At 39.4% G+C, this 18,626-nt stretch overlaps 1 protein-coding gene across 2 annotated transcripts in view; it reads right to left on the bottom strand.

The window, feature by feature from the left end:
- Positions 1 to 634: 634 nt before the first annotated feature.
- myo1d (myosin 1D) overlaps positions 635 to 18,626 on the bottom strand; it is a 173,418-nt gene continuing 155,426 nt past the window's right edge. For both annotated transcript variants that reach the window (XM_023288912.3, XM_055004369.1), the window contains one exon: positions 635 to 8,573. In XM_023288912.3, the coding sequence (XP_023144680.2) occupies positions 8,417 to 8,573 (157 nt within the window). In that variant the 3' untranslated portion in view covers positions 635 to 8,416. The remainder of the gene's footprint in view (positions 8,574 to 18,626) is intronic.

Here is an 18,626-nt window from a genome sequence, read left to right as displayed (position 1 = left end):
CCTTGTAACTGCAGAATCAGAATGGATGCTCAGACTTCTGTGTATAGTTTTGAAAAAGTCTAAATTTAATCAGAATGAAGTTGAGGTCAAGAAGTGAACACTTTAGTGCGGTGGATGAATTTAAATAGCTTTTTAAGATGGAACTGTTAGTCAGCTCTCAGTCATAGTTAAAGTCTATGAGCGCTGGATGTGAATCAGGGCTGCAGCTTCAAAGATACCAAAACCCTCCCACAGTCAGACAGATTAGTTTGGGTTGGTTCAGTCCGTCCATTCATTTACCCACCGGGTCACTCTGTCCGGTCCTACTTAGTCACTGCCTTTAAAAAATAAATCATAAAAAGACAGACAAGAGTCATCCCACTCTCAGCAACAGATCGTCATCCATCAGCCAGCGGATTATAAACCCCTGCTGAGGTTCTGCTGATGATGGCTGCTGACACAGTGGCAGTGGGAAGCGGCGTTGCCATGCCGACTGCAGGGGTTTCAGCCGTCTCGACGTCACCCGGTGAAACAGCTGTTAGTGGGCGGATTAGCGGCGAGCTCAGCCCCAGCTATTACCACATCACGGGTCCCAGACTGCGTGATATGTAGGCTAAACGCTTCATCAGAACACAGCACCACGGCTCACAGCCACTTTACTGAAGCAAATAAATTTATTAATAAAGTGATTAATGAAATATTTCTCATTACGGAACCTGCACAAAACAGCATTACAGCATTTCCCTTTAGACTTAATCTGGATGTTACAGGATATTTATGGGGAAATATTACACAAAATATGTAAAGTATAAACTGAATAAAAAATTAGGTACATACTGAATGAATGGTGGGTACATACACATGTTGCTTAAAGCTACGGAATAAATTACAGGAACTAAATTGGAACTTGGTGCCCTTTGGCTAACATGGATGGGCTTGATAATAGAGAGCCTCGAGTTGAAAAAAAAAAAACCACACTTAAACTGGAGGAATGTCATTCTCACTGAGCAGTAAAGGGAAGAACACAATGGCACAGAGTCTCCAAGTGTTGACATTCATGTTTGACATTCTTTAAAGCCTATTCATAACATGGTATTTAGAAAAATAACTTGTGTTTTAACTCTAAAGCTGGTGATCAATATAGTGGAAAAAGTATCACTGATGATTAGGTTTGCACTTTAAAAACACAAACAAACATAAATCTGGTGATATTTAACATTTTTCTCACTTTAAATCTCATGAAATTACAGGAACCAACAACATCCAGAACCTGATAGGTCATATTCCTCCGCACACCAAAGCTCTGCTCTTCTCCAAAAACTACTAAAAAGTACATTAATGAGCCACACTGTTGCACTGAGTGACATTTTCCTCTAATAGCATCATTATTTTATAATAGACTTAAAGCCTCAACCTTGCATACTGTCCTGCTAAATGTAAAAACCCACTTTAGCATCAAATGTGCATTAATACACCGTAGAAAATAGTCCCTTATGAATCCACTATTTACTCTTGTTTCAGTCATATTTGCTAAAAACCATAGTGTATAGCTGTTTTAGGAAATTACTTAGACTATTTTACATGCTGTAATTTGCAGAAATCTAATTTATTTCTAACATTTTGATGCTAGCACTTTATTGCGCAAATATGCAAAAAGGTATAGTGATGTAAACACTACACATAAATGAATTTTTGCAGCAGGAGGCTGGTCAAAACTTTCATTAACACGAACAAGCATTGCAAAAGACTTTTAGTCTCAGCCTCATGTAGTGTCCTGCTAACTGGAAATACCCAGTTTAGCATTAAATGTGTATTAATACGCTGCAGAAAATAATCCCTAACAAATCCGCTATTTACTCCTGTTTAAGTCATATGAGCTAAAAACCACAATGTCCAGCTGTTTGAGGAAATTACTTAGACCATTACACACTGTAACTTGCAAAATACAATTTATTTCAAACATTCTGATGCTAGCACTTTATCACGCAAATTTACACAAAGGTATAGTGACGTTAACAGGCTGGATGAAGGTCTAGCACCAAAACATTGCCAATAAATGTATTTTTGCAAGGTTTACAGTGTTTCTTCTTTTATTAGCATGAAAAAACATTGCAAAAGATTTTGAGCCTCAAATACTGACCTGCGAACTGGAAATACTCACTTTAGCACCAAATGTGTATTCATACGCGACAGAAAATAGTCCCATACAAATCCACAGTCTACTCCTGTTTAGGTCATATTTGCTCGAGGATTTACATCTTTAGAGGGACAAAGGAACTTTTTGCACATCTATTTCACAAGATGGAGATAGACTAACACATCTTAAAGGTTCAAACTGACTCATGCACACTGTTTATCCTGCAAAAATATACCAATTTGTGACTTTTTAGTGCAAGAACTTCATTAAACGAACATGCAAAAAGGTGTAGTGATGGTGGTATCAGGCCTGATGAAGGTTTGGCACCGAAACATTGCTAACAGTTGTACTTTTGCAGGCTTGACAGTGTGCAGGAGTCAAACAAAGTCATTTCTGCACAGGAGATGGAGGAGAATATACTGTCTAACTTGCACAAACACATTTATTTGTGATGCTTTGGTGCTAAAACTTCAAATGTGTCAAAAAGGAACGGGGATGCTATCAGGTCTGATGAAGGTTTAGCACCAAAACATCACAAATAAATGTATTTTTTGCAAGTTTGTGTGGGAGTGTGGTTACAAAATGAAACTTTTGGATATCTTTGGTCTGCCTACAGACAGGTTAAGGAAGTCACAAAGTGCGGACAGATTAATTTATCGGTTTATCTTTTCATTTTCTCTGTTGGCAAGAACAAAGACAAGGTTTTAGATGCAGAGAATGTTTGTTAATATACTAGCTTTAGCTTAATTTCTTTATTTTTTTGTTGCTGCCAGATATTCCTGTTGTTTTTTGACATCTTCTTGCCCTTTCCTTGTTTATTTCCACGCCTCCTGGGCACAAGACGTCTGAAAGAAAAAAACCTCCAGCGCCCTGCAGGACGGTACAGTCAGCCCGACTGGGCGAGAAGCCAAGTGATTTGACAAGACGAGGGGAAGAGGAGGGAGGAATGGGGGAGGCAGAGAGTGGAATTTAAAAAAAAAAAAAAAAAAGCAGGGAAAGTAGACGAGGAGGCCAAGCGAGGATTTGCTCACCAACCCCCTTTGGGCTTGAGAAAGCAGAGAGAGAAAGAGAGAGCGCTGAAGTGAGAAGTGACATGGAGTCCATCCTAATGATGGGCGGTGAATAGCCGAGCAGCGAGCAGGACAAGCCCTGTGGGAGATTTACCACGCCGTAGGATATGGAGAGCTGCAGTATTAGAGTCCACACACTCCTGCTCCTTTGAAAAACCATCCATTAACGCTACCAATGTCACTTCCCTTAATCCGTGCTGCACCCATTTCCCTAAACAACTCCTTTTTCTGCATCAAAGCGTCTCACAGAGCAAAAAGGACAAGGTCATTCACCGGAACGCTGAAAGGTAGAAAGGAGATCTGCTTCTTCAAAAGACGGGGGCCACTTGCAAACTAATTAAGATAAACTATGTGTTTGCACCGTCAGAGGAGCTGCTGCGGCTACAATCGTTGCTAACAAGTTTTCCTTTCTGTTGTGGTGAAGCCGACAAGAGAGCCTCAGCCTCTTCAACTAGGGCAGACACAGTGGGAGCTCCGATTCATAACCTTGGGCTGTCGTTCCTCAACCCACATTCACTGTTTTTCACTCAGAGACAATACAGCAAAATCTCTGTGGTTGGTTCCTGACTGATACCTTCCATATTCAAATAACAGGGTAATCTATCCAAAGAGGCAATGGCTATTTTCAATGTTGGTTAATCTGTGGATCATTTTTGCGATTAATCAATTCGCTTTTTGGTAATAAAATGTCAAAAAATGTCCCTCAAAGCCCAACATGACGTCCTTAAAAGTCTTGTTTGGTCCCAGACCCAAAGATATTCAGTTTTCTGTTGTAGAGGAGGAAAGAAACAAGCAAAGAAACCAAATATCCAAGCTGTAATCAAAGAATTTTGACAGTTTTTCTAAAAGAATAGCCCAAATGGATTAATTAATGATGAAAATAGATTATGAATAATAGTTGACAGTTAAATGATTAATCATTGCAGCTCTAATAGTAGATGCAGTTTGAGTTCATTATTGACGCAGGGAATCGAGAAAACTATTATTACTAGGTCCAATTAGAAGTTTTTCTGGAGCTTTAAATAATAGTAGTTTGCACATTTGTCATGGGAATGTCAATCTTTGAATTTTCATATTTTAGGAGCATTTTAAAGAGCCCATATAATGCATATTTGCAGGTTTATATTTTTACTTTTAAGGTCTATTAGAACATGTTTACATGCTTTTCTTACAATGTACATTGTTATATCACCTAACCTCACCCCCTGAAATGCTCTATTTTTGCTCATGTCTCTTTAAGGCCACCCATTCTGCTCTGATTGGTCAGCTGGTCCAACAAAAGCTAGCCAAACTTGGATATGTACTGTAACTCAGGATCTATGAGTATAGGTAGAGAGACATAGCGCTAACAGAAGAGACTCTAGCGATGAAATAGTGATGAATCTGCTGGTCATTCTTTGTTTGAGGGTCAAACTAGCTGCCTGGCTGGTGTTATGCAAATGTGTCACATGATGACATCAATAAGTAACAGAAGAACTTCACTCAAGGTGTTTCAGGCATGTAAGAAGAAGTGTTTTCAAAGAGATGAAGCAACTCCATTTGTGATGGATTTTGGGGTTTGTAAGTTTGTCGACGTTTTAAATGCACAAAAAGCCGCTATATAAAACACTAAAGCAAAGAGGAAAAGCCCAACAACATCTTTAAGACTCAATTTCGAGCCTAGCTGCATTAAAAACAAATCTAATCTGTTAATTTCAGTGAGGGCACATTTGCAATATTAAAAATTCTAATGGTAGGTTTAGGCTTGGATGCAATGAATGACGCTACTGTAGCTTTTTAGCTAGTTTTTTGTCGTGTCAAAGTATAAGCTGCTTCACTAAAGAGCTAACACAACTGCAGACTTTTGTGATTAAGTTGTCTCATTAGCGACTGAGCTAACAAGCTACTAATTCACAGTTAGTTTGGTTTTTATCTTAAAGCTGGTCAGATCACTAGTTCAGATTCCTTCGCTTCATTTACTGGATTAATGAAGTCTGCAGTTAGCATGATAGCTTTAGGTCGCGTGTTAGCGGTTAGCTTGTCTGCTACAGTGGTTGTCCCCAACACCAGATGTACATCAGGACAGTTGTACAGAAGAAAACATCTTCTTTGTTTATGTCTAGTGTACTCAGTCTGTAGATGGATATTAGTATCATTGCTGAAATGCACTGTGGCTTTCAACAAATGTCATTTTATAGCCATCTGTGTTTGCAATTATCGAATAACTGCAGGATGCTTTGTGGTTTTGTTTTGTTGGAACCTTCTTCTATTCCAATATATTTAGCGTATTAATATCAAACACATATTATAAAGCCAGACATCTCCATCTCGTGAGCTTCCATGCCGCCTCGAATTTCTGCAAATTATTGGAAAAAACAGCATATTGCGACGTGCTAACACTTCTGAGCCGAGTGAAAACTTTCCACACAGCCGACAGCTTGTGAGAACAGGACAGATTCATTCAAGCTCCGACGATTTGATTGGTGTCAGTTGGCTTTTCTACACTTTAAAGAGCAGCGATGGAATTTTTTAGCGAGATAAGATCAAAAAAAGAGTCTCCAAATAGTCTCCTGTTAATAGAAAAATGTCACAGGGACGGCAGTCTGATTGCAGACTTCACACCCTTCTGTCTTCACTCTTTCGCTGTGGCCGCTAGCCAGACGCTCAGTCTCCGAGCCAAGAAGAGGAAAACGAGCTAATCGACACACATTACAGTACACAGTCCGGCAGACGCACTCTCTTTCTCTGTGATGAAGGGGATATTTGACAAGTGGAAGGCTATTGCAAAGGGCAACTCATTAGGCTATTCATTTAACACAAAGACAGCAAATGAGACGAGGTTCAAGGACTGGAGTTCCCCTGGGGTTATACAGTACTGGTTAGCAACACTCTGCTGCTAAGCTAAAGCATTAAAGGTCCCATATGGTGAAAATATATTAAATACTTTGGTGTGTTTTTGTGTTTTCATGTTGTGTTCCAGTGCAACCTAAACTCTTTACATGTGATTACTTCTCTCCTGCTCCCTGTGCTCACATCAACTGCCTTTTAATGCAGCCGAATTCCCAATAAAACTGTTCTCATTTTAGAATTCTTGGTGTCTGCTGTGAGAAAACAGAACAAGTATGAAATAGAGACTGAAATCCTGCCAATTAAGATGATATTTCCAGCAAATGAGATGAGGTTCAGGGGCTCGTGTTCATGTGGGGTTATACAGTACTGGTCAGCAACACTGTGGTGCTAAGCTAAAGCATTAAAGGTCCCATATGGTAGAAATCTATTGAAAACATGGGTGGGTTCCTGTGTTTTCGTGTTGTGTTTCAGTGCAACCTAAACTCTTTACATGTGTTTACTTCTCTCCTGCTCCCTGTGCTCACATAAATTGTATTTTACTGCAGTCGAATTCCCAATAAAACTGTTCTCATTTTAGATTTCTTGGTTTCTGTGATGAGACAACATAACAAGTATGAAATAGAGACTAAAATGTAAGCAATTATGATGACATTTCCCACGAATGAGGCAAGTTTCACGGGCTGGAGTTCATATGGGATTATACAGTACTTGTTAGCAACACTGTGCTGCTAAGCTAAAGCATTATAAGTCCTATAAAATGAAAATCCATTGTTATTGTGTTTTCTTTGTTTTTACAACTTTAGTGGGTTTCATATTGTGTTTCAGTGCAACGAAACTCAGTCCTTTACATGTGTTTACTTCTCTCCTGCTCCCTGTGCTCACATAAACTCTAACTTAACACAGTCGAATTCCCTCAGAAAGCTGTTTTCAGCTACACATTTTTCCTGTTTTTGTTGTAAAACAACAGAATAAGTGTGAAAAAAAATAACCACAACAAATTATCAAACACATGAGGTAAAAACAGCTGCTGTTCTGTGAAATTGGTGATATTTCCATGTAAAAAGGGAGAAAATTAGAAGCTATAGAAAGTTCTGGTCTCACACATGGAGACTTTTCTTCCTGAAGGGGGCGGGGACAACTTCATTTAAATTTACAGACACTCAAACAGCCCAATTACCACCAGGAATAAAACCTGGATTAATACAGTGAGGATGAAATAAACCATCCTTGCAGTATTTTGAGCTGAAAAAGTGAATGACACATCCTGGAGACAGGCGAGACTTCCATTAATTTGCTGAAAAGGGCACGATATGGGACCTTTAAGGCTGACATTTCAAAAGAACATGAACTGAAGATACGTGTCGGAAAAAAGAAACGCTTTGGTCATTATCTTTTTTGCCTTTAGTATTAGTTATATCATCCCTTTTTATACTAAATGCATTATAAGTGCTGTGCATACACATATCTGTAATCTTGTTCACTTACAGTATATTCTAACCTTTAATGTATAAGCAGTATTATTAGGATTATTATAAAACTACAGACATTGCATAGAGTATAAGATGCTAGATTTAAATTAATAGACTTGAAGGTGTGCTATGTAGCAGGTTCAGGATATGCTCAACATATCCCCCTCGACATCTGTCCAACTAAAACGAAGAATTTGTGCCTCAGACTCAGACTGAACCACATTTTCTAATTCGCTGTTCCCTTTTGTGATTGTAAACATTTAACGAACCACAAGCTGCACTTTCTTCCATTTAGCATCCAGGCAGGTAAGTCTTCAACTAAAGGACACCAACATTATAATTCCTTAGAATATGAATCACAAAAAGGGGTTTTTCTGCGGTTTTAAAGCAGAAATAACTGATCAAAGTCATACATGAATATCGTCATTTCTCAGTTTGATCTGGCTCCTACACACAGAGCAGCAGGGATTAGAAATTCCTGCAGAGCTTTTGGATTTTTTTCCTACTATGCAGCATCAGTGGTTCTGAGAGCAGTTGCTGCATTGTGTCCGCTCATCCGGACTCAGAAATCATCGACAATTAACTAAATATTGCACAAAGCAAAACTGAAATTTGAAATTTGGATTTAAAAAAAATAAAGAACACCACTCTGGTGAAAAATCACATAGTGCAGATTTAGTTTAAACCTGTTTAGCTAACAATATTTTGCATTTTTATAGTAATATTGCTTAGAAATCGACAAAAATTTGGCATGTGACTTCGCAAATCGAGGACTCAATTCCCCTCAATCCTAGCTATCTGCACTGTCACATTATTAGCAGCTCTGCAGAAAAAAACAAAAAAACACAAGGAATGAATCATCGCTATTATTATCCCAGCCTGCTTTGGAATCAGCTGTCATTTCTTGTTTTTTTTTCTGCCTTTGGCCCACTTCAGTTGCCAGGAACAGCCAGGATGTAACCGGATCGGCTCTTGGTGAAGTCCGGCTGCGACTGGTTGATCTTGGGCTCCACGATGACCGTGCACTTCCTGCCGTTCATGCTGCACTGGATGGGACTCGCAATGTTCACCTGCAGCTTCCTCTTCTCACTGCGGAGAGCAAAACAAAATAAAAGATGGAGATTTTGTAGCGCAAACGTCAAGAAAAAGGAAGATTATTAATGCACTTAGTCCACTCTCATTAAGGTGGCTGCAGCTCGCCTCACAAACTTCATGTTCCAGTCGGTCGGAGTCTAATGCACAGAAATAAAATATGCAGATCCACTAGTGACCAGAGTATCTGCATGAGAGAGACTATAAGTACAGGAGGCTGTTTAGGCCATAAATCATGCCGACTCTCGCACACAGCACTGTAATCTGAAAAATACATCACATTGGTTCCGGCTGCGTACACTTACTGTATACGCACAGTCACACCGCTGATTGGGGTCATAAATCTTACTCAAACATACACAACTGTGCTTTTATATAAGCAAGATCATCCTCAGTCACGCACACTATCGCCATCTGCACACACCGTTGTACCATTTACAGAGGTACTGGGCGAATACTACTGTGCATGAGAGTGATATTATGTAAAACAGAACAAGTGGGTGAAAAACATGTCAAAAAGGGAATAGTTGTTTTAAAAAGAGCATTAACTGCAGCACAATTGATATACAAATGGACTTGGAGGAGAATTATGGTATATTTCCTCTGAGCGTATTGTCAAAACAAGCCATTTTCAAGATGTTTTTATATATATATTTAATAGATATGTTGTAATATGGGCTGCACAGTGGCGTAGTGGTTAGCACTTTCGCCTTGCAGCTAGAAGGTCCCTGGTTCGCGTCCCGGCTTTCCCGGGATCTTTCTGCATGGAGTTTGCATGTTCTCCCTGTGCATGCGTGGGTTTTCTCCGGGTACTCCGGCTTCCTCCCACAGTCCAAAAATATGCTGAGGTTAATTGATCATTCTAAATTACCTGTAGGTGTGAATGTGAGAGTGATTGTTTGTCTCTGTATGTGGCCCTGTGACAGACTGGTGACCTGTCTAGGGTGTCCCCTGCCTTCACCTGAGTCAGCTGGGATAGACTCCAGCCCCCCCATGACCCTAGTGAGGATTAAGTGGTGTATAGATAACGGATGGATGGATGTTGTAATATGCGATCATAGAGACTAAAGTATAATGATGGTAATTCATCAGGAGAGTGAAAATCAAACCAATGAGCTGTACTGATGATACATGTGTGATGGAAAAGGGACAGTTAGATCTTGTTACTCATGAAATTGGTCATCATTATGTGAAGTCAAATTATTATTACGCCAAAGAACGGCAGAGTTATGTGACACTCAGCATCTGTCTGTCAGCTACATTACTCAAAAACAGACTAATGGATTTGGATGAAATTTTCAGGGAAGGTCAGAAATGAAAGAAGGACCAAGTGATTAGATTTTGGCATTGATGCAGCTTATAGTCTCTATCCACGGATTTGTTAAAGATTTGAGTATCATTGCAAGATAGCAGCATGGCATCACTGTAACTATGACAACAAGTGAACACTACATCAGCTGCCTGCTGATGATCACATGATTGTGATCCTACTACAAATCCACCACTGAGGACTTATCAGGACTTATCCATCAGAAATGATCCAAGGAACAATTGATTAAATTGTGGGGGTGTTTCTGAGTCCCATCAATTCCTGCCTCCCGCTACATATTTAGGTCACGTGATTCTTTATCCGTACATAATGTACACATGCATAACACAAGCCTGTGCTCAGTGCAAGGTCATTTTGTTTGTGGGTACATCTACATTAAATGGTGCCGTGATTTCTGCCATGAATCTTTTCAAGATTTCATCCGTCGAAATGATACAACGACTGAGCAGTCTTGGTGGAGTACTGCGATCTGAGCGCTTTTCTTGTCGTTATTATGGCTTACACGAACTTTACACCCTTTGAATGGGGCAGGTAGCATAAAAGCTGATTTTCACATGAATTAATTTACATGTTTGTTTTGAAGCAACCACATAAATAACCCAAGCAGAACTGACATTTTGCTGACTCCATTAGCTTTTGCTTTGCCTATGGAGAGCTGAACGTCCGGTTTGGTTGTTCTTGTGCGTTCTTTTTCCAGTTGGTTTCCAGCATGTTTGGCAAACAGCCATCCAAAGACATGAGATTTTCCCAGTTTGCTACCAAAGCTTAAACTCTATGCTGCAACACTTTCCCTCCTCAGTGGGCAGTGGAATAATGAGCACAGCAACACCTCCAGTTTCCAGAGAGCTGCTGTTTTTCAGTACATCCTGCTGTTTTTTTGCCTCCATCCTCACAGTGAAAGCCACATATAGAAATAAACTGGTGTGTACAGATAAAGATACTAGTGGTGGTCCAAATGGAGATCCTTGATGCAGTTTGAAAAATATCCAGACTTAAAAAGATTCATGTAAAAATCGTCATCATTCTTGTTATTGATATTTTTTATTGTAAAGTTTTGAATCATTGTTATTATAAAAATCGTCTGTCTTTGGAAAGCTGCAGGGAGCTCGTGCTAATTTCGCTGCTAAATGCCATTCATAAGTTGTTTTGTTCAACTCCTCATCACCTTAAATCTCTAGAAATGGAAATAAAGAGTGAAATGTCAGTGTGACACTTAGAGCCACTTTAATGGGAAATAAGCCAGGCTGAAATATACTTTCTGTTTCAATTTAACAATAACGGGAAATACTCGAACCACATGAATAAATGCAATAAAACATGATTTTAACACAGAATGACACAAGATAAACACCTTTTTTCCCCAAATTGGAGACAGAACTACTTGTGAAGATTATTTCATAGCTTTAGGAATTCATTGACGAAGACTATGTCATTATAGATTTCAGCTTTGACCTCAGGAGCAGGCGAGTGGATTGTACCAGACGATCTTTAACAATTTACTTCATGAGTGCTAAATCATAGCACGTCATCTCAACGCAATTTGCATATGAAGGTCAAGACTTCACAGTAATAAAGAGAGAAACCCAACAATTTCTTGCTTCTTGTGCCCTCAAGCAATCAAACAACCGTGTCTGATCAGCAGGACTGACCTGAATTATTCAAAGCTACGACCACTGCTACGGGAATCCCAATCAGTATTTGAATGCTTCATTTTAAAATCATAGACACGTTGGCACCAAAATCCCAAACAGCCCATGAAATAAGAAACAGTAACACACCATTAAACCCATTTGCTGCGCATCAACATTAACTATTATTAGTTATTCTCTGACAAGGATATTTTATCTTCATCTAATGTTCCCCCATTGACACTATGTAACACCACCTACTAACAGGCTGAAAATATAAAGTCAAATGTGAACTACAAATCTACGAGTTTGACCAGTTACCTGAAAATTCGTGTATCAACTGCAACCTGCAAGCTGGAGATAAAAGTGCATATTAACATTTCTGTGTCTGTATACTGGAGTGTACTGGACAGGAGATAATGATACGTGTTTGAGGGAAACTCTGCAAAGATTCAATTGAGGTCGGTTACCATTTTTGTTGGCTGAAATAGACAAAACGCTGCAGTTTGGAGCAGAAGCTAATTACAGTTCAAAACCTCTGGCTACAAGCTCAAAATGAGACGAGCAGAATATCAAAGGACCTGCACAAACACACAAGTGTTTTCTAACCCTCTGTGTTGTCTGGGATTTAAGAACTGTGGTGCAAGTGAGGAATAAAGTGATATTTTCCACCTTAAATCTCATTCAGCTGACAGTCAAACAGCAGCAGGTAGAAGAGACGCTGCAGTAGATTCATGTTTTCATAGCTCCTAAGTGTTGTCAGAAAGCCTTTTTTCATTGGAACAGATTTAAAATATGTGTTTATTAGTCTGTATTTTCTTTGCACACAGCTGTCATTCCAAGTCTGCGGAAGTGATATGTGGCATTTTATGCACCAACGAGAAACGAACGCTCAACTGGCACAAATTGACCCAGTGTTGGCTGAAGGGTTTGGAACGATCCCAATGACGCAACAAAACTAACAGGAGAGTAAAGGAGCTGTCAGTCAAACCACGTCTGAATCTGCCCACTGAGTCCCCAGAAGACGTCTAATCGCTCCGTTATAAATGGAAACACCTGTGTAGGTGGACCCTGATTGTGCAGGGATTTACTGCAAACGTTGATTGAATGTGCGTTTGAATCATTGAATGAACAGCTGCAGCCTGCTTTGCATTCATTTTCAATTAATCAAACTGGAGTGATGTGATTTTGCTCGGTTTACTGCAGAACACTCACTAAGCTGTTGGTGTTGTTGGACGACAAAAATACAAATTCCAATCATGGTCTACTGGGCGGAGACAAGCTAGCTATTTCCTCAACTTCTTTGTGCAGTTCTAGCATCATACACTGATGAACCACAACATTGAAACCACGTACAGGTTAAGTAAGTACTGGCATGTATGTGGATTTTACTTTGATGTTTATGGACTAAATATTGTTGTTGACTTACAGCTGGACAATGCAGTCCACCACACCAGAAAAACTGCTCAGAACAGCTGGAGGAACACGACCAGGAGCCTAAAATGTTGACCTTCCTCAAAACTCCCCTGATTCCAATCCAGTTGGGCATTTGTGGGATGTGCCAGAAGAAACCTGATTGACGTTAGCATCATCCTGAAACCATGGACTGCATGTAAAAGATGTATGCAGCCACTGGAGATGCAAATTTTAAAGAATTTCCTTGATAGATAGTTGGCAGCATTATCAATCAATAATCAGTTACTCAATAATCCACTCCAAGGTATGTATTAATTACTTCTATCATATGACATGAGCCACTAATCTGGCACAGACAATTGGCAACATAGTAGCACTGAAGTAGCGCATTTTAGCTTGCTGGGATGAGATCTCTGGTTGGAGGTCATTAAGCATCACAGAAGACTTGCTCATGGTGCCCCTTTACCAGTTCAACTCCCACAATGCTCTCTGCTTGCCAACACAGAACTGCCAGTCATCTGAGTGATGGCCTTATTGATTCGGCACAGTTTCGAACATTAACAGGCTCCACCTGGTGGTGCAACCAGATACTACAGCTACAGCTACTACTGCATTTTCTGACATCCATGGTTTTTTGCCTTATTAATTATGACATCTTTGACAGGCTAAATACTAATCTTTTGATGAGTTTATGGTCTTAATTGCTGAATTTAAGACTTTTCAAATCAAACATGATGTTGACTTTGTAAAGTTTGGTCCTATTTAGACTAAGAGAGATGAAATAAATATGCTAACTCTGTATTATAACATTAGAAAATGTTAACTGAGATAACAGATCAAGGAAGACATGGGAACTACAGCTGATGTACAACACATTTTATGACAATGCATAACCTTCTTCTGTCTCATAGGTTAATATATTTTAAATGTATAACTTATTAACGGCAATCAATCTATAAACAATCAGTCTCACGTACTAGTTTGTGGACTACTATATTGAATCATTTCACCAACTTTGTCTTTAGAAACTGGTGAAAAGGAAGAGTTTATGTAACTGAGAATGTGATTACATTACACATGCCCATACAATGGCAACCTGACATACACAATAAAGTAGGGTAAAGCATACCCTACTTTATTGTCTATTTTGCTCTAAATGGGACCAGAATTTACAAAACAAACTTCATGCTGTATTAAAAAAGTCTTGAAACTTGTTATTAAGACCATAAACTTAGAAGTAAAATGTTTTCTGAGGTAGAAAATAAAGTCAGAAGTGAGGTTGTTTTCTCACACACCACAACCGGAAGAGTCGCCCCCTGCTGGCTGTTGGACAGAATGTCACCTTAAAGCATCACTTATTAGACCTAGAGGCTATGCCTGTGCTATATATTCAGAAATGTCCTGTCATTTAGCTCAAGAAAGCAAATACTGGTAAGCATTTTCTCTAAAAAAAGAACAGCAATAGACTTAAAAAGAAAGACTTGAAAGTTGAAATTCTCAGTTCCTGATTGCTGTAAATGTGTGTTACATTTAAAGGAGCTTTACGAGACACCATAATGTCAAACTGTGCTGTATTATGTGACTGCATGTAGGAGAGTGGTGTACGGTGGAGTATCATTGTACAAGCCAGAGGGTATATGAGTGTGTGTGGGAGAGACTAACAGTGTATTTGTAGGATTACTGTGCTGTACGCCCTCTAATACAGGACAGAAAGTGTATGTGTGCATGTTTCAGCGCGCAGACTAAGAAAATTAAGATGAATAACAGCGGAGACTGCATGCAGCAGCGCTGCTGAAGGAATGATCCATATGGTGCCGCCGGACTGGAGCTGCCGAAGCCCGACTGGCTTTTAGTGCCTGTCACATCTAGTTAGAGGCTTTCTGGGTGAACGGCTGCTTTGCCTCGTTTGCTCTTAAACAGGATCGATGGCTGGAGTCAGAGAGTGAGAGGAAAATGGTGGAAATTGTGTAGCTGCTGCTCAGAAACAGGGACATTGAGAGGGATGAGTGGAGGGTAATGTGAAGGTGTGGGGGAATGAGGTGATGACTGTGTGATAATGGCAGTGTGAGGAAGATGTAGTAGAAATGTAAAGAGGTTGAGACGGGAGGGGAGGGAAGTAAACATCTCTGTCGTCCTGACACACTTTCTCAGTGGCACATTCACCGATTGCACTGTAAACAACGCCACTATCCGCAGTTATGGCTGCCGATCACCCTCGGATCTAAACTTGAGCAGTGAACCCGCTGACGCCGACTTGTTGCACAACAACAACAACAACAACAACAACAACATCAGGCGAGTCACAAACGAGCTAAAAACGCTGCCCACGCTGCTGCTACTCCTCTGCAGAGCGAGCGCCTCTCCATCTCGCAAAGGGTGGATTTAGCTCAGGGTAGCGCTGATGCCGGTCACCATGGCAACCTCCCCCCCTCCCCGGTGAACCCAACTCCCCCATCTGTCATGGCCGCCAGCCAGCCAGCAGTATCTGTGTTTGTGTGTTTGCATGAGGCGCGTTGCGATGCGTTCATCCACGGTCTCGCGGTGTCGCTGGAATGCCGGAGGGGATGCTGGGATGTTTAGCTCGTGAAGGGCAAACACACACAAAAACACACACCACACACCCTTAAAAGCTAAATCCAAAGCTCTCTGACACCTATTCCAATGCCTGCCCCGGAATAAATGCTAAAACCCCACAGAACATTTTATCTCAGAAAAAAAAAAAGAAAAAACGCGATGAGTTGAGTCTTAAGGTCACTGGCTGGTCTTTCCCATCAGGAGCCGGAGCCCCCAGGGCAGACTTGGTCCTTCATTGGATGGCCTATCCGACTGGAAAATCAATTCTTTCCTTTTACTCCTTTTACTACTTTGTGTGTCTTTGCCCTTCATGCCATGTGAGTCCTGGCTCACTTGCTCCCAAAAGAACCTCCCCATGTATTTAAAAAGGACGGATGACAGGCGGAGATTGTGAAAACGGGAATGAAAATGGACAAAATGGGGAAAAAAGCGTGCAGATTCCAATGTAAAATATGCAGAAAGCGCTGAGGGAAAAGTGTTGAAGTGCTGCGAGATGAGAACGGGGGGAAGAGGGGCTATTTTGAGGTGGAGGAGCCAGGATTACCTCCAGTCTGTCGAGCCATCCAGTCCCACTTCTGAGTCATCCCTCTAATAGTGAACCTGGCCGTCCCCCAAGCTGCTGAAATATATATGAGTGCTGCAGGTGGGAGGAGGGATGCTCTGCAAAGACCACTCCCTCTATAGGCACGAGACTTTGAGGGCAACGATCAAAGTTGGATCGCTTCTATCTCAGATAGACATTTTGGAACGAGAGCAAAAAAAAAATCTGCAGGAGCTGAAACACTGACGGTGCTGTATTTCAAATGACCTCTTTTTCCCTCTTCCACTCTCACTAAGCTGAGAAGAATCTGCACAATAATCTGAATTATATTTACATGTTGATGGTGTTCAGCGATGTCGAGGCAGATACAGAGAAACACACTGGAGATTCAGATGACTTAGGTTTAGAATAAGGTTTACTGATCTCAGGAGAAGTGACACCAACAGAGCAGCTGTACATGCAAGCAATGCCAGCATCAGTTCTGAGGATTCTCTCTGATCTTTGGGTATTTATTGTAGATGGGAGAAGGTCAGATTTAGTTAACGGTGTACTGTAGAAAATGAAGGTTTTGTTGAACAATTTACTGTTATCTTACAGGTTTTCCTAAAGAAGAAAAAGGATGGACGGAGCTAAAATCAGGTAAAATGACAGAAAAAAAAGTGAATAAACGACATGATAACTGTAAAAAAAGTAAGCTTAAAACATTTAGATTTTTATAAATAGTAATTAGTTCTTTGACATTTAACCATAACTTTATACTATTTTTTAACGGTATTTAAATTAGCAAAAATAGCATTATTTTACAGATAATTGCAACCATTTAAAACCAAGGCCAAAACTCTAACGCCCACACCAAAAATCTATATTTAAACCCATTTAAAATCCATATTTTAAAATCTATTTTTAAATCAACAAAAAATAGGATTATATTTGAGACGTGCCATTATTTAGAAGAAAAATTAGGTCTTGAAAGATGACTCCCTCTATAGGCACAAGATTTTGATGACAATGATCAAAGTTGGATCATTTCTATCTCAAATGACAGACGTTTTGGAACGAGAGCAAAAAAATTAAAAATCTGCAGGAGATTAACCCTCCTGCTGTCTTCATTTTTGGGCACCAAAAAATATTGTTTCCTTGTCTGAAAAAAATCCTAAAATTCAGCAAAAAAAATCCACAAATTTCTGAAAATGTGCAAAACCTTCAGGAAGAAAATTTCAACATTCACATAAAAGTCATTGATTTTTTTTTTGTGAATGTTCTTAAGAAACATTTTTAACATTTCTGTTTTTCCACGAAAAAAATGTTAAAAAATTTCCCAAAAATATTGAAAATGTGGACATCAGAAGTTTCACTATGAAAATATATATTTTTTTTTCCACATTGTCAAAATCTGGTAAAATGACATAAAAAAATTATTTATTTACATGATAACTGTAAAAAAGCAAGCCAAAACCGTGCACATCAAAAATCTAGATTTCTACAAATAGTAATTACTTCTTGTTAATGTTTAACAAGAGCAATGAGCAACAATATCATTATTTTACAGATAATTGCAATTATTTAAAAGCAAGGCCAAAAATCGAAATAACACACCAGAAATCTATATTATTGCACTATTTTACCATATTTAAAATCAGCAAAACATATGATTATATTCAAGACAATTGCCGTTATTTAAAAGAAAAGTTATGTCTGTTGAGGATTTAAAAAGTTGTTTTTGTTGTTAAATTACGTGTAATATCTAACAAAATCACAGCAAAATGTAATATTTATGTTGTCTGTACAAAAGAATGTAAAATCTCACATCAAAATCTGTATTTTCACACATAATTCAATGACCTGCTTTGTTTAAATTAGCAAAAAGTGTCTTTATTTTACAGATATTTGCAGTTTTTTTTTAAAACTTTAAAAAAAAAAAAAAAAAAAGATACAGTACTCCATAAATTTTTCTGTATTTTTTCTGGTATTCTTGTGACCAGACTTTCACTTGTTACAAGATATTTTTGCAGCGTAACACAAATTTATCATATTTTGTTATCCAACTCATTCTGCCTCATAAGTAGACATGTAACTTTTATTCTTTCTCTTTTTTTATTCTTATTCTTTTGATAATACTTTAGAACGGACAATGTTGGAGCTCAGTAATGGTAGCAGACACTTGATAGTTCACAATGTGAGAGTTAAGAGACACTGTGCTAACGTGTGAACAGTAAGAAGAGTGCAGTGCAGTACCAATGTACGCAGGAAAACAAATGTTCTGTTTCTACCTCCCAGAATAAATACTCTTTTGTCCATGTGCACACAGGAAGCATGGACGGTATCCACAGATGGGAACACAAGTGAAATCTCCACTGTGGATCTGTCAGCGCCTCCGTTCTGATCTCACACCGCTCTGATCAAGCGATGCCACTTCTGATTTTAAAAGAAAGAAAGTCTCCCTGCATCAATATTTCAGTTTCTGAGGCCTCACTGAGATGAAGAGGGAATGAAGAGGAAGCTGTATGTTCCTGTCTTTGAGCTCTGTGGGGGAGTTGAAGCTCCAGCTGCAGACAGAACCA

The sequence above is a fragment of the Amphiprion ocellaris genome, chromosome 18 (assembly GCF_022539595.1).
Source record: "Amphiprion ocellaris isolate individual 3 ecotype Okinawa chromosome 18, ASM2253959v1, whole genome shotgun sequence".
Classification (NCBI taxonomy): Eukaryota; Metazoa; Chordata; class Actinopteri; family Pomacentridae; genus Amphiprion; species Amphiprion ocellaris.
This window is presented reverse-complemented; position numbering and strand designations above follow the sequence as displayed.